Here is a 21,352-nt window from a genome sequence, read left to right on the forward strand (position 1 = left end):
AATGAACAAAACCAATAAATAAGCAGCAGCTATGAACAATTTATCATACCAACTGATAAAAAGTCTTCTAAATAAGAACTATTCTGAAAAGTTTGCTGAATAAAAGCTAGACATGTCACACAAAGAGCATACAAAAGGATAGCATGGCTTGTATTTGTTATGGCTCGTGTTATTAACCTATTAAGCTACTCAGGTAGCTGTGGTACTTAGAGACGACTTTATCAGATTTCTAAGAATATGATTCAAATGGAACAAAAGAGGCACTAGAATAATAAAAACTGCACTATAAATCCATCTCCCTAAACATATTTTGCCTTTGGAACAATGAAACATTGTAGAATGAAGCAATATAAAGGTAAAGGTATCCCCCTGTGCAAGCACTGAGTCATGTCTGACCCTTGGGGTGATGCCCTCTAGTGTTTTCATGGCAGACTCAATAGGTGGTGGTTTGCCAGTGCCTTTCCCAGTCATTACCGTTTACCCCCCAGCAAGCTGGGTACTCATTTTACCAACCTCAAAAGGATGGAAGGCTGAGTCAACCTTGAGCCAGCTGCTGGGATTGAACTCCCAGCCTCATGGACAGAGCTTTCAGACTCCATGCCTGCTGCCTTACCAGTCTGCGCCACAAGAGGCTCTTAATGAAGCAATATACAGCTATACAATATTACACCCTTGGACCTACACTAACTATGCAGTTGTTGACAATTTCAGGGGGATTGTGGCTGTGCACTGTACAACAGCCATCTGAAAGAGAGGAGTTCATGTGAAGAATACTTAAATAGCATTGATCTAATGAGCTGGAGTAATGTTATGAAAAAAGAGAGAACACAATGTATTAATGGAATATATCTTTGAGTAAAACATGCAAAACATAGCCACACACACCCATATTGAAATTCAAAATTTTAAAAATGCACTAAACAAATGTAAATCTACAGGAAATTACATTTTTTTCTGAAAAATTCAACTGCTCTAGAAATTTATTTTCCATATTCTAAAAGAAAACTCTCACCCTTCGATCAGCTGCCACGAATCTAAATTCCTGTATCAGCTTGCCAAGAAGAGATCTATGCGATTTGCGAAACAAATGTATTGTCCCCTGCAAACATACAAAACACACACACACAAATCTTGGTCAAATTCTTAAGTTTCTAATTAACTACGTATTTTGCAATAGTATTCTCACGAAATTAGCTTATTTTGAATCTTTTGTAATAAAGAGAACAAATACCAACATTACTGGCACAAAGTTAAGATGCAATTGCAAGACACTTGCTTAGGAACCAGACGGACTCATGGCCAAGTCAACACTCAATAGCTGAGGCAAGGGTATCAGATATTCATGGGTATCAGATATTCCAACAAGCTTGTTTACATGTGACTTGTATAAACAGAGTTTCTTTTCATGCTTGCATATGCCCTTCACAAGCAGAGGTTTCTTGATCTGTGAAGCCTTAAATCATTCCAATTTGTTGTAATGGCTGAATGGGGGTGTCTAGGCAAACTGGAGTTGCTTGGCATTACATGACAATCTATGCATTCACTAGCAAGTCAAAAACATCATGATACAGAGCCAAGATGTAAGAATTCTTTGCGGGTTCGTTAACACTGTATTGAGGGGAGCGACCTTGTAATACAGTCTCAGGAGCATCCTCTCAAGTTTCGGTATGACCACAGCACAGGCGTATGAGTTGCTAATTTCTTTGAGGGGAAGCTCCTATACTTCCAACAGCAGGGAGAAACTCGGCAGCTGAAATTTGTACCACTGTTCCAGGGTAACATATACCATATTTCTAGCCCAATATCTAGGTAGTTTTAACGTTGCAGTCCTCCTTAAGGAAGATAAAATCAGAGTCCAGTAGCACCTTTAAGACCAACAAAGATTTATTCAGGGCGTGAGCTTTCGAGTGCAAGCACTCTTCCCCAGACCTTGCACTTGAAAGCTCACGCCCTGAATAAATCTTTGTTGGTCTTAAAGGTGCTACTGGACTCTAATTTTATTGTGCTACTTCAGACCAACACGGCGACCCATTTGAATCTCTCCTTAAGGAAGGCTAGGCGAAGAACTAGTAACTTCTTTAGCAACACCATGAAAATCACCCGAAGTCCAACGCCATTGTACCATGCAAGGTCTGTGGAGAAGGAAATTCCCCATCTAAGCGACTCTAGGCACCATGTCACCAGCATGGAAGGAATGGTGGCAACCTAAGCAGCCCCTTCTGCCTCCCTCCTGCTGTTTATAAACGCAGGAAAAATGCGCTGCCAGCCAAGGCGCTGAAACAGCCCCAAATACGCCCTCATCCACTGAGCTCTCAGCCTCCCCCCTCCCGGAGCGCATCCTGACCCAGCTCACGCGCAACCCCATCCACCCCACCCTTCGGCGTGAAAAGAAGGCAGCTCACCATATTGAGGGACAAGCGGCTTCCTCGGGGGGCCGGAAAAGGCGGGTTTCTGCTGTTGCCATGGAGACGAGTTGGAAATCGTATAAGGTGACACGTAATTGGCTAAACGCTACTTACGGCAGGAACTGACGGCAAGATTCGTTCAGGCCCGGCCTACTCGAAACGCGGCGCTCCGACCGACTGAGAGAGCGCTGTGCGCATGCGGGCTACAAACATGGCGAGGCTGCTGATTCGTTGCTTGCGGGCGGTGCGCCTTCAGCGATGCTCCAATGCCCGCCCTTCCTTTGAGCGCGTTGTTCCGGCTGTCAGCAGGAGAACAGCCAGGGTCACTTTAAAAACTAGCGGAATCTATTTCACTAGGAACATGTTAACCTGCTTCATACTGGAACCATCGAAGTCGGTATTGTCTACTCAGACCGGCAAAAGCACTCCAGGGTCTCACTTCAGATCACCTGAAGTGTGCTCCTTACTGGAGCTGCTGGGGATTCTGCAAGATATGTGGGTCCATAAGAAGAACTCCAGGCTTCTAGGCCAACGAACAGCGTTTTATTAGCGATTTCAGCAGTGATTACATGTTGCAACAAGAGCCAAGAAGACTGACAAACCCTTCATAAAACCCCATTTTATATACACAAAGCAGACAGTAGGTCTCCCCAGCTGCGTGTGCAATTGGCCAGATTAGCATTGATTGATTTAAACTGTTAGGTGAGTTACATGTCTGCTCGGATCCGGCCTCAGACATCACAGAATCATAGAGTTGGAAGGGGCCATACAGGCCATCTAGTCCAACCCCCTGCTCAACGCAGGATCAGCCCAAAGTATCCTCAAAATCAGTCCTCAGCAGATCCACATACACAACAGATTCAACCTCGGACCTTCTGTATGCCAAGCAGGCACTCTGCTACTGAGCCAAAATCTCTTCTGCTTTTGTCCATCAGAGGTCATTTCAGATCTGTGGAGCGGAAATCATTTCAGGAATATTTCTAGGGGAAATTATAAAAGGAGGCATGGACATAAAGACTAACAGTATTTATTCCAGCATAAGATTGTGTTCCCAACATGGTCTGGGACCACTGTATCCATGGGACCATCTCTTCTGCAATACCCTTGCTTGTGGTTCTTGGCCTGAAAGAAGTAAAACTAGCCTTCATCATGGCCATGGCCTTTTCAGTCCTGACCCTGGCCTGGTGGGACATTATCCCTGGTGAGTCAGGGCCCTCCAGGACCTTCAGCAGTTTCAGAGGGCCTGTATGAGAGTGGTTTTGCCAGGCCTATGACTGAGGCCAGGAAATTAACACCAAGGAGTTGCTGGCCTTCCTACCCAAGAATCCCCACTCACAAATTATGAATCCACTCAATATGAACTAGCCTCCCTCTGTAATGATTTTTAGGTGGTGGATTTTAATAGTATAGTTTTAATCTTAAATTTATATACACATTGTATATTTTATTGTCCATTAGCCAATATGGGAAGAATGGGTTGCAAAAATAAAGTATTATTATTGTTCATCTCGGGCAGGCTTTCTCAAGAGAATCAGTTTGGTGTAGTAGTTAGGAACACCAACTTCTAATCTGACAATCTGGGATTGATTTCTCCCTCCTCCACATGCAGGCAGCTAGGTGACCTTGGGCTCGCCATAGAAATGATAAAAGTTGTTCTGATAGAGCAGTAATATCAGGGCTCTCTCAGTCTCACCTACCTCACAGGTTGTCTGTTATGGGGAGAGGAAAGGGAAGGTGATTGTAACCTGCTTTGAGACTCCTTCAGGTAGAGAAAAGTGGCATATAAGAACCAACTCTTCTTCTTCAACCAGAGTTTTGTGAAACCCTGGGGTTTCTTGACGGCCCTGGAAGGGTTTCCCAAATTAATGGGAGTTAATCAATTTTGTATATATATATACATATACATTTTAAAAATATATTCTTAATTGGTTAAACATTTATTGGGTGATATATGGTGATGTTGACCTGATCCCCCCTCGCCAAATTGTCAATGATGGACCTGGAGGGGGTGGGAAGGGGAGTGGCCCGGAGTGGGCATGTACACAGCTATGCTTCCCAACTATATTCTGCATGATTGTGCCTGGGGTTTCTCGAAACCTGAAGAATGTTTCAGGGGTTCCTCAATTGGAAAAAAGATTGAGAAATTAGCAGATGTCCTCTTTTTTTGGGGTGTTGTCCACCCTCTTTTGGGCTGTTTTTAGAAATCATATTAAAATGTCCTCTTGGATTGAAAGGTTAGGAATATTCCTAGTTAGTGGCAATTATCACAGCTTAAATAGGAGGGGTATTTAAAATGAGTGTTGTCATAGGAAGCACTTGTTTGAAATATGGTACCCTAAATGCATTAAAGTATCCATTGTTAAGCTCCTGGGTTAGATGCTGTCCCTTCTCACTTGCTGACGTACTTACCTCTGTAAACTGAAGTAAACAAAAGAACCCCTTCTGTGGACCAATACTGCTTAGAAGAAAAAAGACACAAATACAAGTCATGTATTCAGATGCCAGATGCCCCTTAGTTGTACTAACCCCTTAATGACTGATTCTGCTTTCACACACACTAAATTACACATTTTTAATTCACTTTCAATGCACTTTTGAACGGGAGTTTACTATGTGAAATGGCAAAATCCACTTGCAAAACAGTGGCAGAGGATGATTGAAACTGCATTATAAAGAGTGCAATCACTGGTGTGTTAGAACTCTGGGGAGCTTTGAAACATTCATCTGCATACACACACACACCACCCCCGGGTATAAAGAAAGACTTACAGATAGGAAATGAAATCAAAGACATATTTGTCTTATTAAAAGTTTTCTAATTCCTTTCAACACAAATTGTACCAATGTAAGGGGCAGCAAGGAAAGGAGAAGAAGTGGAATAACTTGTAGAAGTTGAAAGACGTTTAATTTGCTAGCAGTGCAGCTGAAATGGCAAGATGAGAAAAGGCGATGGTGAGAGAACAGTGATGCCAATTCTGGGCTGGCAGATTTGAGTCTGGAGCGGAGCAGAACCTTGGCATGTTGGGGAAGTATTTATTTACAACATGGTGTGTATGTGGTATGATTTGCCGTTGTCTGCCTCTGTGTCATGACCCCAGTGTTCCTTGGAGGAACTCCATTCAGATCCTTGAAAGTCTCCCATCCAAGTACTAGCCAGGGTCAGTTCTGCTTAGCTTCCGCAAGATCCAGCCAGCTACTGCACTTGGCGTTTCTGGGTAAGGTAGTTGAAAGGGCTGCTGGGGACCAGCTCCTGGCATTCTTGGAAAAAACTTTGGTTCTCGATCCATACCAGTCTGGCTTCCATCCAGGCCACAGGGTGTAGACGGCACTGGTCACCCTAAAGGATGATCTCCGGCACCATCTGGATCGTGGCGGGTAGGCCGTACTCATTATGTTGGATCTGTTGGCCACCTTTGATCTAGTTGACTATGAGTTGTTGGTCCACCGCCTCACTAGGACAGGGATATGGGGCATAGCCCTTGGCTGGTAATGCTCCTTTCTCCAGAACCGGCCCCAGAGGGTAGAAGTGGGGAAGGAGCTATCCCGCTCCCGTAGTCTCCCTTCTGGAGTTCTGCAAGGGGGGTGCGCTCTCCCCCACTCTCTTTAACATCTTTATGCGCCCTCTGGAACAGCTGGTCTAGAGCTTTGGGCTGGGTTGTCATCAATATACCGATGACACCCAGCTTATCATGGGGAACCTTATCAAAAGCTTTACTATAATCCAAGTAAATGACATCAACCGAATTTCCACGATCCATCAAACCTGTCACTTGGCCAAAAAAGGAAACCAGGTTGGTCTGACAGAACCTGTTGGAGACAAATCCATGCTGGCTTCCTTGGATCACCAAATTGTCCTCCAGATGTTTGCAGATCACTCCCTTTAATATCTGCTCCATTATCTTACCCATAACAGAGGTCAGACTCACTGGTCTGTAGTTTCCCAGGTCATCCTTCCTCCCTTTTTTGAAGATCGGAATAATGTTTGCTCTCTTCCAGTCCTCCGGGACATCTCCAGTCCTTAAAGAGGTCCCAAAGATGATGGACAAGGGTTGTGAAAGTTCTCTGGAAAGTTCTTTGAGCACTCTCAAGTGCATTTCATCCGGCCCAGGGGATTTGAACTCATCCAGTGCAGCTAAATGCCTCTCAACAACCTCTCTGTCCATGTCAACTTGCCACCCAGACACTATCCTTTGGCTACTGCCATCTCTAGATGTGCCTAAACCCTTTGACCTGTGGGAAGAAACAGATGTAAAATAGGCGCTGAGCCTTTCTGCTTTCTCTGCATCCTCCGTTAGTTTGTCCATCCGCACCCAACAGTGGGCCTATTGCCTCCTTTACTTTACGTTTGCTCCTCACATAACTGAAAAATCTTTTCTTGTTATAGTGGGCTTCCCTGACCAATCTTAGCTCACTCTCAGCTTTGGCTTTTTCTGATGATTGATCTACAGTGCCTAGTAACCTGTAGGTACTCTTCTTTAGAGCTCTGTCCTTCCCTCCATTTCCTGAACATTTCCATTTTCTTTCTTAGTTCCTCTTGAAGTTCTCGGTTCATCCAAATAGGCTTCTTAGAGCTCCTGCAGTGTTTTCGTCTTTCTGGGATAGTCATTGATTGAGCATGCAATAGCTCTTGTTTGAGTAGCGCCCACCCTTCACATGCTCCCTTCCCTTCCAGCATTCTCGTCCATGGTATGACACTCATCATGTCTCTGAGTTTATTAAAGTTTGCCCTACGAAAATCCAACATCCGCGTCTGGCTACAAGCTTCCTTGGCTCCCCATCTCAAAAGGAATTCTATGAGGACATGGTCACTTCCCCCTAGGGCCCCCCCACCTCCTTCACCTCATCCACCAACTCTTGCCTGTTGGTCAGTATTAAGTCCAGTATGGCTGAACCTCTTGTGGGTTCATCTACCATTTGATAAATGAAATTGTCAGCCAGGCAGGTCAGAAAGTTACATGACTGAGGACGCTTCACAGAGTTTGTTTCCCAGCACACATCTGGGAAATTGAAGTCACCCATGATGACAAGGTCCTGCTGCTTGGATATTTTCTCAAGCTGCTCACAAAGTGCAGCATCCACATCCTCTCGTTGGTCAGGCGGTCGGTAGCAGACACCAACCACCACACTGTTTGTTTTCCCCTCGCTTATTTTCACCCAGATGCTTTCCACTGTAGATATGCTCTCCTTCACTAGAATTTCCTGACAGGTAAGCCCTTTCCTCACATACAGTGCCACTCCTCCACCTCTTCGATCTATTCTGTTTTTTCTGAACAGTTCATATCCATCCACCATTACATTCCAGTCATGAGAATCATTCCACCAAGTTTCTGTGATGCCTACTAGATCATACCTTTCCATCAGCATGAGAAGTTCCAGCTCTTCCTTCTTATTGCCCATGCTTCGGGTGTTATTATAAAGGCATCTGAATCCTTTTACTTTTGGTTCCCTATGAACTGGCCTTTCTGGTTGGGCTGCCCCTGATCGGTCTCCTTCCTTACACTCCCTATGTTGATCGTCTCCTTCCCCTTGTGGCTTCAGTTTAAAGCTCTCCTGATGAATCTCCCCAGGTTCCTGTCAAACACTTTCTTCCCCAACTTCGATAAGTGCAGTCCATAAGGTGCTAGTAGGCCTTCCTCAAGAAAGCCTATCCCATGGTCCCAGAAACCAAATCTCTCCTGCCGGCACCAACTATGCAGCCACTGATTCACCTCCATTATCTTCCTCTCCCAACGCATCCCTCTTCCCTTGACAGGCAGGATTGAAAAGAATACCACTTGTGCCCCCATTTGCTTGAGCTTCCTCCCTAGATCTTGATAGTGTGTTTTAATAGGAGCAATGGTATTCACGGACATGTCATTTGTACCCACATGGACCATCACAAATGGGTAGCGATCCGTAGATTTGAGGAGTTTGGGCAGCCGTTCTGAAACGTCTTTAATTTTTGCCCCTGGCAAGCAACACACCTCTCGGGTGAGGTGGTCGGGCCTAGCCATATGGCGATCCATTCCTCTTAGCAGGGAGTCTCCATTTACCAGTACTCCCCTTTTTCTTTTCTTCTCAACACCATTCCCTTCTATCCCCGTGGCCTCTTCACTTTGTCTTAGACTTTGTTTTGGGACCTCTTCCCTCATTGACACTTGCACATCCTCTGCAAGGGCCTGAAATCTATCTTGGAGCTCCAAAGGTCCCGAGAACCATCTCGCTCTATGCCGTTGAGTCTTTTTCCTAACTGTCTGCAGAGGTTCTGTAATGAGGTCAATCCCCTTATCCTCTTCAGGACTGGTTGTATCCTCTTTATTCCAAGTTGCACAGCTCCGGTAATCTGGTATACATTGGTGGAGATCCGGTAGTTACTCACCTCTTGCAAAATCTCCAAGAAACAGCTTAGTGTAGTGTTTAGGAGCAGTAGCTTCTAATCTGGAAAGCTGGGCCTGATTCCCTGCTCCTCCACATGCAGCCAGCTGGGTGACCTTGGCCTAGCCCCAGTCCTGATAGTGCTGTTCTCACAGAGCAGACCTGTCAGAGCTTTCTCAGCTCCAACTACCTCACAGGGGCTCCCCTGGTATTAAACTGCAACTCTCTCCTGCCTCCTCCCTGTAGAGCAAGGGTTCTCAAACTATGGCCTGTGGGCCACATGCGGCCCAATGAGAACATTTATCTGACCCTCTGGGTGTTTTTGCTGCCACTGCCTGTCCTACTTAGCAGCCAATTCATCCCGGACCCGCAGTATGCATGTATGGGATGTGTGCTACATTCTTCGACTCCTCTCCTTTTCTCTGTTTCTTGACTCTTGCAGCACACACGGCGTTAGGGCGAGCCAGGACCCATGGAGCCTATATAAGGTATCATGTGTGTGCAGTTCTCAGACCTCATGCTTAGGACGCTATGGAGAGCGGGTGGGGATTGATGGCCTATGGGGCGGGGGTTGGAGCTGGAGGCTGCCTTACAGCGGAGCGGCAGCCTCAGAAATGGTGGGGCTCACAGGGCTTGTGCCCCACTCCTCCCTCTTTCAGGCAGAGCCCACGCATTACGCCCGGCTATGTGGGTGCTGGCAGAACGCGAGTACGACAGGGTTGCTAGCCCACAGTGTAGAGTTCTTTTGGAAAGGCGGGCCTGCTGCCCTCCCTTTTTCTTCCAGGTGTGCAGAGCCGGAGGAAGGGATTCAAGGCTGAGGTGGTCCTCACAGGGGAAGAGCAGAGCCAGTCAGCTCACGGGGGTTTTGCCACCCCACCCCCATTCGTACAACAGGTTTTCAAGCTCAATGAGTGCTGGCTCAGGAGTGCGGAGCACCTCAGGATAGGCAGGCTTGGCAGCCAGGAGAGGGTGAGTTGGGAGCTGTTCCTTCTTGGGCAGCACCTGCGAGGGCAGCTGGCTTGGATCCATGAAAATTAGGCTCATGGAGATCTACCCCCCCCTCCACTCAGCTTCTGGGCTGGATTCCCCCCCCTTTGTAGCTGCAGGGGGAGGGGGATTAGAAGTTTGGCACAGCTGCTAAGAGCGGGATCCAACAGCCACTGGGCACACCCCCTTTCTTTTGCTGGATGTTGGGTGTGGGGGAGCTGGACTCCCCCCCCCCCTCCAGGTTCTCAAGAGCCAGGACATTCAATATGGGGAGCAGGAATAAACATTTTGGGAGGGCAACTGCATGAGCTCTTACAGGCATGCTTTCCAAGGGCTTCTCTTGAGTCAGGATGTTGGGATCAGGTGGCCCGACAGCTACATGGCGAGCTGCGGGTCCCTCCCTGCTCTTCTATACATGCAGCCATCTGGGTCACCTTTGCTTTCCATAGCACTGCAAGCTGTTCCTCTGCAGTAATATCAGGGTTCTCTCAGCCTCACCTACCTCACAGGGTGCCTGTTGTGGGGGAGAGGAAAGGAAAGGCAATTGGAAGCTGCTTTGAAACCCCTTCTGGTAGAGTAAAGCAGCATGTAAGAACCAACTCCTCTGCAACAGCTTTTAGCATTCAGAGGACTAATCATTGGAGGCAGATTTCCCAGATTTAGCTCACTGCCTGACAGTGTAGCAGCCAGTGCATTGGGGGGTGGAGCAGCTCACATTTTGTGAGAGTGGGCAAGTTGAGCAGGTCTTGTCACTAGCTGACACTGGGATAGTAGACACATAGCTCCTCTGGAGCATAGAGTTGGAATTTGTCCATAGTTTTTTTTTTTTTTAACTATAGTCCGGCCCTCCAACGGTCTGAGGGACAATGAACTGGCCCCTTGTTTAAAAAGTCTGAGGACCCCTGCTCTAGAGGTAGGGGTAGAGGTTGGGGATAAGGGTGTTTGTTCTGCCATGTTGTTGGTCTATTGTATTTGTATTTTTTGTTTATTTTAATAGGGTTTTAATGGGGGTTTAACTGGACATCTGTAACCCGCCATGAGCCTGCTTACGAGTGGCAGGTAATAAATTAATAAAATAAAATAATTATTATTATTATTATTATTGCAGGACTGTTAAGGATCTGCGGAGCCCATAGCACCAGAGGATTTGTGCGGCCCTAATAGAGTACAGCCTCTTGTGGCAAAGGGTGATAAAGCAGCTGATATGTCGGTAAAATGACTACCCAGCTTGCTTGGGGGTAGAACGGTAATGACTGGGGAAGGGAATGTCAAACCACCCTGAATTGAGTCTGCCAAGAAAACGTTAGAGGGCGTCACCCCAAGGGTCAGACATGCTTGCACAGGGGATACCTTTAATAGAGTGCAATTGTGGTAGGAGCAGCTGGACTGGGGTTGGAGGGGCTCTCCACAGTGGAAAATGTATCACTCCGTGTCCTTAGAGAGAAGGGGAAGGATGGGATATGGCTTTGGTCCGTGGTGGGGAAGTTTTGCGTTGGGTCCCTGGAAGCATGGAGCCTATAGTTTGTTCTGTATGGATAAACCAGCCCTGGTCTGTTGTGGGAGAGGAAGGGAAGGCAATTATAAGCCACTTTTAGACTCTAATCAGGTAATAAAAAGTACGGTATAAAGACCAACTCTAATTTGTTCCCTGCCTAAATTCAGGAGACTCCTATTTGAGTAACAGGGTGGGGGGATGGAGAAAAGACCAAAGGAAAATGTAAAACTTTATACTTTATCAAACAAATGATGAAAAACTTCTTAGATATAGATACTGAAACAGCTGAATAGAAACAGAGTCTGCTCCAGGGGAAGAAATCTGAGAGTGAAGTGTTCACTATATTTCTTATATAGGCTTAGAGCTATGTATACTACAATATCTAGGCTTAGTTCTCTTCTCTTAACCAAGATAATGTTTAAAAATCACGTGAATGTGTTTATTTGTAGGTTTGCAATCTTATTCTATTCTATGAATTTTATATCTGTAAAACTATGAAAGTTTTGAGTTAAAAACTTGTATATATCTTGATAGAACTTGCCATTTCCAGAGTTGTGGTTATTAGTATTAAAGCAGTCACTCCAAGTACTGGTGTCACTGTTTTATTTAGAATCTAACAAAACCAATTAAGTTTATTTCAGCACATTTTATTAAATCAGAACTTACAGTAGTTCAGATTTTTAGTCTTCGAGAAACCCAATGGAAGTATTCTACAGACCTTTCCCCCATATCACATTAGAAATATTTAACAGCAAAGTTTAATAGGCAATGGGGTTCAAAAGGCATGTTTGGACCAAGTAACGGCATAAAACTGACATGAAGACAAGTTGCAATAGTTTATCAAGAAAAATCCATCTGAATGTTCATCATCGTGCTTTTCATGTTTTATTTTGCCAATAAAATTTTATATCTAAATACAAATTGTAATGTCTGACTTTATGAAACAACATCTGATAATGCTGAATAAACACTCTAAAATGACCATGGCTAAGAATCTGGTCAATATGAAGACACTTGTTTTGACAGCACCTTTGGTTTTAAGTTCAGAGATCACATCACTATCTCAAGGACCTTCCTAGATGATACTTTCCATAAAGAATTTCCCAAAGAAAAAAAAGATGAAACAACTGCCGAGCAGTATTTTCAGGGATTAGGCCAGAACAATATATAGGAATAAGTATTTTCCTCAGCTGTTAATAACATGTGTTCCTGAAAATAAAAGCTTTACTGAGCTCTCCTTTAATTAGCTAATCCAACACTGCAGTGAAGAAACCTCCCAACTGTTCTTGTACAGACTGCACAATATAGTTACTAACTAATGACTAACAAATTGCCTCTACTGTGAACAAAGGAAAATTATTGCCACATTCCCATTAATAGCTAAATGTACCAGTAGTAACACTCTATACATTTTCCAGGAAGATGTCATTAGAACTGGGATGTTAAAGATGGAGTCAATCCATATATATGCAGGAACTACTTTTACTAAAAAAATATTTGAGAAAAATAATTATTAGTTATGGCTTGAAAAGGAACCTATGTTTAATGACATCCACACTTAACAGGATTATTAAAAAACATCATTTTGCCACTAAGTGACCCACACAGTTGTGTTCCACTTGGTCACATTTGGAAAGTGTTAAGAACTCTGTTAACTGAACCATTAATCACAAAAATTTGCTATAGAAAATTGAAGACATGAGGGATATAGCTCACAAAAGTCTTGCCTTCCTCTACTAAGGAAGGAGAACTAAAATCATTTGAACTTTTAGGAACAAACTGAAATACATAGAATAGTCAAAGCTGCTATTACTGATAAAAAATAAGTATAAACAGACACAGCATTGCATTTCTTCAAGTAATTATAATGAAAGCCTTTTCAAGGAAAATTGCAATCCAGTTGGTTTAACATTACCAAGTATTTCTACCTAAACATTAGTACTACTGGTTTGAACAATACATTTCCAACATTTTGCTGTGAGAAGGCAATTCATTTAACCACAAATGGTAAATTTGCATTCCGTTTCCTTCCCCAATGGGAGGCTCTTCTGATATTAGCCAGGCAGTTATCCTGACTGCAGTCATGAATCCAGTTAGGATTTCTTCATCCCACTGAAATTAGCAAATATAAAGAAAAGGGTTATTCATTTAAAGCTAATCTCAGTGACAGGGATTTCCAGAGAGTTCACTGAAACTGAATAACTGAAATAGGATTTCTACTAACTCATTTTTGTCTTTCCGTCAAGATTCAGTTGTATCAGCAAGATCATATAGCTGTTTGCTTCAGTTGCTCATATCCTAAGTAAACTTTGTGATTTTTAGAGAGGATGGCTTATTTGGCAGATTTGGTGAAAGTCTGGCCAAATATGAAATAACAGAATTAGCTTTTGTTATCCTACTTAATGTTTAGATAGTTACTGCTATTTCAAGTAAAGCCATATCTGCTCTGGCAACACTAGTGTTTCCCTATAGTAAGGGGTATACATATCCCTAAACTCCCCCATGTCTAGGATAGCTAGTGACTCATAGTATTTATCAAAATTGACAATTCTTCTGTTCACACAGGCAGTTCTTCCTTGGCTGGGCATAAGTAATTTGAGGTGTGTAGAACACAATAATTCTGCTTTCAGATATTGAAACAACTTAATAGAAAAAAGGTGCATCTCGGAAATTGTCTGTTTATGCATTATAAGAGATCAGTGACATGTAACTAATATGCAGTTTTGACTCCTAGGGAACTAATGCCAAATAATTTATACTTTTGGTAAAAAAAACAGGCAAAAATATTTAGAAAGTAGACATCCAGCATTTTTTTCCAAGCTCTCACAAAAATGAGCTTTGTATGTTGATACGGGGCACCTGCCATGGATAACCAACCTAATAGAAGAACCAATATTTTATATTTTAATTTCTTTGTGGTGCCTTAGCAAATTTTGTTTGCTTTTAGCAAACCACGATAGATTTTAGAACAATTCGGATTCTGCCTGGAGCATATCATTGCACTTAGGGTGTCATTTTTGCTATAACTGCTAATATCTAGCAGTGGACAGAAGTCTACTATAGAAATGTTTTAAAAGGTCATCAGTCCATAATCAGCAAATTTATATTCAAACTGCAGAGTGTAAGAGAGGAAATTTGACTCATATTCTCATTCAATAAAGCCAAAATAAATACTCCTTGTAACTGAAAGGCACAATATAAAAAATAAATACACAAGAAAAACATTCACAGAATTCCTACTTCTCTTATTTTCTACTGATCTCCCCAACCCCCCCCCCACCCCCATCAAGTTCAGAAGTGATGAAAAATGGAACGGTCTTCCTGTTTTTTTACTTAGGTGGCATTTTAATCACAGAAACTGAATAAAAGAACAAAATAATCAATTTTGTAAACACCAAACCATTATACCACAAAGAAGCAAATATGCCTCCCCTTTAATTTTAAAAGACCATGGATTTACATGTTATTTGTACCATAAAAATTAATGTATTTACAAGAAGCAATTTAGTTACTGCACTTTTTAAAAGTCAGTTGAGTCTTTTGCAGAATACAGTCTACAAACTGAAGTACATGAAAGGTATAAAAGACTAACATAATTGAACAAGTAACCATAGCCATGATCACTTGCATTAGTTTAAAAAATTTCCAGAGTGGCAACTACTCTGGTTTCTGGTCATTGCAAATCTGAAACTAATATCAAGAACAAACATTGCAGTTCCTTTGAGAACCAATACCATTACTCATACTTTTTGGGCTGCAAATCAACAGTACCAGAGAAAAACTGTAGGAAAAGACTGACTTAAGACTGGAAACTCTTAACCACTTGACGCTACAGTTGGCTTCACTGGTCATTACTATTCTGTGGTTGCATCTCTCTTTCTACGTTCCATTAGAACAAAAAGCAACAGACCAGCTCTGTTGTACTGCAAAATTTTAGAATAATGTTATGCCCAATACTGTTCTTCTTGATGTATCAAGTGTATTTTAATTTGGCACATTATAGATGTACAGGTCGAGAAAACTGATAGACTTTACAATTAGAAAAAGAAAACAAAAAACATCAAACAAATAAAAAGCATCTTTCCAAATTAGAATAATTCAGTCAGCAACAAAATACACCAATGAAATTTCCTACCATCACTTAATTGCTCGAGTTTTTCCTCCATCATCTTTATTGTGCTCTGTTACAGTGCCCCATGTATTAATCCAAATGTTAAAGTCTGAGAGATCTTGATCAACAGTTCTCATTGCTTCCCCCCTTAAAACCAACCTCATTTGAGTGCAGATACTTAGAAATCTGTGAGGTCCTGTAAACTCTGGTTGCATTCCAGCAGCAGTCTGAATCAACTGTCCCTTGCTGGCGTCATTCTCCCTTTATTTTATAAACCTGTGTATCAGACAGTAGTATCTCCAAAATCCTTGTTCCAGCGAATATAAGCTTCCAGGGTCTGAGGACTCAGACTACGCTTTATTTTCTTCAAGGACTCAGTGAAATCAGACAATCTGATGTTCCTCATCTAAAAGCAAAGAAATAATTTTTTACAGAAATGCCTATATGCTTCTCAAGCTATATTTTAATCAATATGAAATTAAACTTTAGAATGTGCTTATTTAAGCTATGAAACTTCAAAAATGGTAAAATAAAAACAGCAGGTCAAAAGTGAAGGAGATATAATAATAATAATAATAATAATAATAATAATAATAATAATAATAATAATAATAGATTATATTAGCTCTGTTTTCTTATTTCTATATAGGACACTACAGAAGTGGATTTCAAGGTTGCTCACAGTTATTTCTTCTCATGACCAACATTTATTGGCTTGAATGTTGAACACATATTTGAACTTCTCATGGGCACACCCATGTTTGAAACTGTATGTTTCATAAAGACTGCAGGTATCCAGTCATTTCTAAGAGTCAATTTCTTACACATAGATTCAAGTGGGTAGCCGTGTTGGTCTGTACAACAAAAATAGAGTCCAATAGCACCTTTAAGACCAACAAGGATTTATTCAAGGTGTGAGCTTTCGAGTGCATACACTCTTCCTCAGACTAATGAATAACCATCATAACTGTGTAAATGTGAGGTAAAAGCAAATTATGGTAAATTAGTAAACTGTGTCATATCCCCTCTCATATCCAGCAATCATATCCCCTCTCAATATCCTTTCTCCAGGCTGAACATTCCCAGGTCCCTCAGCTTTTCCTCAGAGCTTGGTCTCTAGGACCCAACTCATCCTTGCCTCTGCACCCTCTCAATTTTGTCCACATCTTTTTTGAGATGAGACTTTTGGAACTGCACATTCCAGGTGTGGTATCACCAATATACTATACAGCAAGATTATGACATCTTTTGATGTTCATGTGATGCCCCTGTTGATAAAGCTGCATTTGCCTTTACTGCAGCATCACACAGTCTGCTCATATTTAGCTTACAGTACCCAGTTCCCCAAGATCATATTCACACAAACTGCTACCCAGAAGTGTATCTCCCATCCAGTATGCATGCTTCTCATTTGTGTGATCCTGATGTAGATCTCTGCACTTACCCTTACTGAATTGCACCTTGTTCTCATTTGCCCATTTCCCTAGCATGTTCAGATTTCATTGCTCCTCCCAATTTGGTGTCATCTGCAAATGTAATGAGTAGTCCCTCCAACCCATCACCCAGATGATTGATAAAGCTGTTGAAAAGTACCAGACCCAGTACTGAGCCCTGTGGCACCAGACTGCTCACTTCCCTGCACTCTGATGAAATACCAATTGAGAACTATTCTTTGGGTACGGTTTTCTATCCAGTTCCCTATCCACCTAGCTATCTGAAAATCCAGTCTGCAGCCTGATGCTTGTACCTTCTCAATCCCACCAGTTAGGACCCTGCCATTTCTTTGATCAGATGGTCACAAGAAGCAATGCTACACAACAAACCACCACAGGTACAAAAATTGCTAACAGTAACTACAAATCCTCATTTGGCACTAACATTTAAATTTGGACCATCAGCAAAAAGAGCTTTGATTAGTTGCTAAGTCACTCAGAAGCTGTGCTGCCACGTTAAGTCTGGAACTCTTAGGTTGTCTTTTTCCAATGAGCTATGATGGACCAAGGTCCAAGTCCATGTTAGCATATGACCAGCCCTTCTCTGCCAGTAATGTGAGGCCCTGCCTCCTCCCCCAGCTGATTCTCTGTACTGAAAAGTGCCTGTGTTTCTGGGCCTCATGTCAGGGACAAATATATGAATTGGTGGCTATTTAAATTAATTGGGCTTGATTAAATAATCTCCCCCTTCAGGGATCGCTGCCTTGTTGTGGCAAGGGGGCTTGCGTAGTTCAGTGAAGCTATGAGCTATACCGTGCAGGGCCACCCAAGACGGACAGGTCATAGCTGAGAGCTCTGACAAAAGGTGGGGGGGTGTAGTTTACTCCTCTACTCTCAACCACTGCCCTAACGCTCTCTGATTGCTATGGTAATGTTTAAACATCCCTTCAAAATAAGATACAGACACGCCACAACAATGAACATAAGAAACATTTCATTTTCATGGAAATTTTAACTCATGACAATGACAAATCAATGGGAACCCTGAGCTTGTTTCTCTGCAACGAGATAGTCCCATCTGGGAGTGATGGGAGACAAGGACACCCGAAGTGTGTTGTAAAGGGCCGGGGGGGGGGATGAAATAAAGGGCCGGGGGGGAGAAGGTATCCTTCGGGGCCAACCTCCAATTAGTCGAAGGACCGCATGTAGTCCATGGCCCACAGGTTGGGGATTGCTACCCTAAAGGATTGGAGACGGCCCCAAGAGTTCCCTAGGACTTCCTGGGTAGAAAGGTGAGGTGGGGTTTGCATACCCCTCCTCTTTTCTGCCAGTTGCTTCCACAATTGGCCCCTGTCAGGCTTCAGTGATTGCACTGCAATCCTCTCAGGATGACATCTTGGCCACACCCCCATGATAGCCCTCTTTAAGTATTTGAAAGGTTGTCACTTGGAGGAGGGCAGGATGCTGTTTCCGTTGGCTGCAGAGGAAAGGACGCACAGTAATGGGTTTAAACTACAAGTACAATGATATAGGCTAGATATCAGGGAAAAAATTTTCACAGTCAGAATAGTTCAGCAGTGGAATAGGCTGCCTAAGGAGGTGGTGAACTCTCCCTCACTGCAGTCTTCAAGCAAAGGTTGGATACACACTGTTATTGGATGCTTTAGGATGCTTTGGGCTGATCCTGCGTTGAGCAGGGGGTTGGAATAGATGGCCTGTATGGCCCCTTCCAACTCTATGATTCTATGATTCTATGATTCTAACCAACTCTTGAAGGATTAGAACTCATGGCATGATGTTTCATTGTCTTAGATTTACGGTTCTTAGGTGGAGGGTCATGAAGTACGCTTACCCAACCTAGCCGGGATACAATTTACAATCACACCCATGGCTAGGCCCCCTTCAAGGATCGATGCCTTGCCATGGCAAGGGGGCTTGCATAGCTCAGTGAAGGTATGAGCTATGCCATGTAGGGCCACCCAAGAAGGACAGATCACAGCAGAGATTTCTGACAAAAGGTGATCCACTGGAGAAGGAAATGGCAAACCACTCCAGTATCTTTGCCATGAAAACTCTATGGACAGTTCCAATAGGCATAACGATATGACGCTGGAAGATGAGCCCCTCAGGTCGGAAGGTGTCCAATATGCTACTGGGGATGAGCAGACGGCTAGTACGAGTAGCGCCAGAATGAATGAAGCGACTGGGCCAAAGCCAAAAGGACGCTCAGTTGTGGAAGTAACTGGTGGCGAAAAGACAGTCCGATGCTGTAAAGATTTTTATTCCATAGGAACCTGGAACGTCAGATCCATGAATCAAGGCAAGCTGGACGTGGTCAAACAAGAAATGACAAGACTGAACATCGACATTTTAGGAATCAGTGAATTAAAATGGACAGGAATGGGTGAATTTAATTCAGATGACCATCAGGTATACTACTGTGGACAAGAATCTCGCAGAAGAAATGGAGTAGCCCTTCATAATCAATAAGAGAGTAGGAAAAGCAGTCTTGGGATACAATCCCCAAAATGACAGAATGATCTCAGTTCGAATCCAAGGCAAACCATTCAACATCACAGTGATCCAGGTCTATGCCCCAACCACTGCTGCTGAAGAGGATGAAGTTGATCAGTTCTATGAAGCCCTACAACACCTTCTAGAAGCAACGCCAAAAAATGATGAGCTTATCATCATGGGGGATTGGAATGCTAAAGTAGGAAGCCAAAAGATAACCGGCATAACAGGCAAGTTTGACCTTGGAGTACAAAATGAAGCAGGGCACAGGCTGGTAGAATTTTGTCAAGAGAATACAATGGTCATAGCAAACACTCTTTTCCAACAACCCAAGAGACGACTCTATACATGGACATCACCAGACGGTCAACACAGAAATCAGATTGACTATGTGCTCTGCAGCCAAAGATGGAAAAGTTCTATCCAGTCAATAAAAACAAGACCAGGAGCTGATTGTGGTTCAGATCATGAGCTTCTTGTTGCAAAATTTAGGCTTAAATTGAAGAAAGTAGGGAAAAGCACTAGGCCACTCAGGTATGAACTAAATCATATCCCTGACGAATACACAGTAGAGGTGACAAATAGATTTAAGGAATTAGATCTGATAGACAGAGTGTCTGAAGAACTATGGACGGAGGTTCGCAACATTGTACAAGAGGTAGCAACTAAAACCATTCCAAAGAAAAAGAAATGCAAGAAATCAAAATGGCTGTCTGAGGAAGCTTTACAAATAGCTAAGGAGAGAAGGGAAGTGAAAGGCAAGGGAGAAAGAGAAAGATACACCCAATTGAATGCAGAATTCCAGAGAAAAGCTAGAAGAGATAAGAATGCCTTCTTAAATGAACAGTGCAAACAAATAGAAGAAAACAATAGAATGGGGAGGACCAGAGATCTTTTCAAGAAAATTGGAGATATGAAGAGAACGTTTCATGCAAAGTTGGGTATGATAAGGGACCAAAATGGTAGAGACCTCACAGAAGCAGAAGAGATTAAACAAAGGTGGCAAAATTATACAGAACAACTATACAAGAGCGAGCTTAACATCCCTGATGACCACGGTGAGGTAGTTACTGACCTGGAGCCAGACATCCTGGAATGTGAAGTCAAATGGGCCTTAGGAAGTCTGAGCAACAATAAAGCTAGTGGTGGTGACAGCATTCCAGTTGAACTATTCAAAATCGTAAAGGACGATGCAGTAAAAGGGCTACACTCAATATGCCAGCAAATTTGGAAAACTCAACAATGACCACAGGATTGGAAAAGGTCAGTTTACATTCCAATCCCAAAGAAGGGCAATGCCAAAGAATGTTCAAACTACCGCACCATTGCACTAATTTCTCATGCTAGCAAAGTTATGCTCAAAATCCTACAAGCTAGGCTCCAGCAATATGTGGACCGAGAACTTCCAGAAGTACAGGTAGGATTTCGAAGAGGCAGAGGAACTAGAGATCAAATTGCCAACATACGCTGGATCATGGAGAAAGCTAGGGAGTACCAGAAGAACGTCTACTTCTGCTTCATTGACTATGCTAAAGCCTTTGATTGTGTGGAGCACAACAAATTGTGGCAAGTTCTTAAAGATTTGGGAATACCAGAGCATCTTATTTGTCTCTTGAGAAATTTATATGCAGATCAAGAAGCAACAGTGAGAACTGAACATGGAATCACTGACTGGTTCAAAATTGAGAAAGGAGTTCGGCAAGGCTGTATACTGTCGCCTTGCCTATTTAACTTGTATGCAGAGCACATCATGAGAAATGCGGGATTAGAGGAGTCACAAATTGGGATCAAGATTGCAGGGAGAAATATCAACAACCTCAGATATGCAGATGATACCACTCTAATGGCAGAAAGTGAAGAGGAACTAAAGAGCCTGTTGATGCGGGTGAAGGAGGAGAGTTGGCTTGAAACTCAACATCAAGAAAACAAAGATCATGGCATCCGGCCCTCTCAATTCCTGGCAAATAGATGGGGAAGAAATGGAGATAGTGACAGATTTTATTTTCCTGGGCTCCAAGATCACTGCAGATGGGGACTGCAGCAAAAAAATTAA

The 21,352-nt window shown here is 43.0% G+C and overlaps 2 protein-coding genes across 7 annotated transcripts in view; both read right to left on the reverse strand.

Annotated features, from left to right (window-relative positions):
* SLC30A6 (solute carrier family 30 member 6) overlaps positions 1-2,570 on the reverse strand; it is a 28,013-nt gene extending 25,443 nt beyond the window's left edge. Inside the window, exons 1-2 of one of the 3 annotated variants that reach the window (XM_077344218.1) lie at positions 2,403-2,570; positions 1,013-1,099 (exon numbers count right to left, since the gene is read on the reverse strand). In XM_077344218.1, the coding sequence (XP_077200333.1) occupies positions 1,013-1,099; positions 2,403-2,405 (90 nt within the window). In that variant the 5' untranslated portion in view covers positions 2,406-2,570. Of the gene's footprint in view, positions 1-1,012; positions 1,100-2,122; positions 2,324-2,402 lie in introns of those variants that run through there. The other 2 variants (XM_077344223.1, XM_077344212.1) reach the window with 2 other exon arrangements.
* A 9,415-nt stretch (positions 2,571-11,985) lies between these two features.
* SPAST (spastin) overlaps positions 11,986-21,352 on the reverse strand; it is a 52,652-nt gene continuing 43,285 nt past the window's right edge. For all 4 annotated transcript variants that reach the window (XM_077344242.1, XM_077344239.1, XM_077344240.1 and 1 more), the window contains one exon: positions 11,986-15,758. In XM_077344242.1, the coding sequence (XP_077200357.1) occupies positions 15,636-15,758 (123 nt within the window). In that variant the 3' untranslated portion in view covers positions 11,986-15,635. The remainder of the gene's footprint in view (positions 15,759-21,352) is intronic.

This window comes from Paroedura picta, chromosome 1, assembly GCF_049243985.1.
Source record: "Paroedura picta isolate Pp20150507F chromosome 1, Ppicta_v3.0, whole genome shotgun sequence".
Lineage (NCBI taxonomy): Eukaryota > Metazoa > Chordata > Lepidosauria > Squamata > Gekkonidae > Paroedura > Paroedura picta.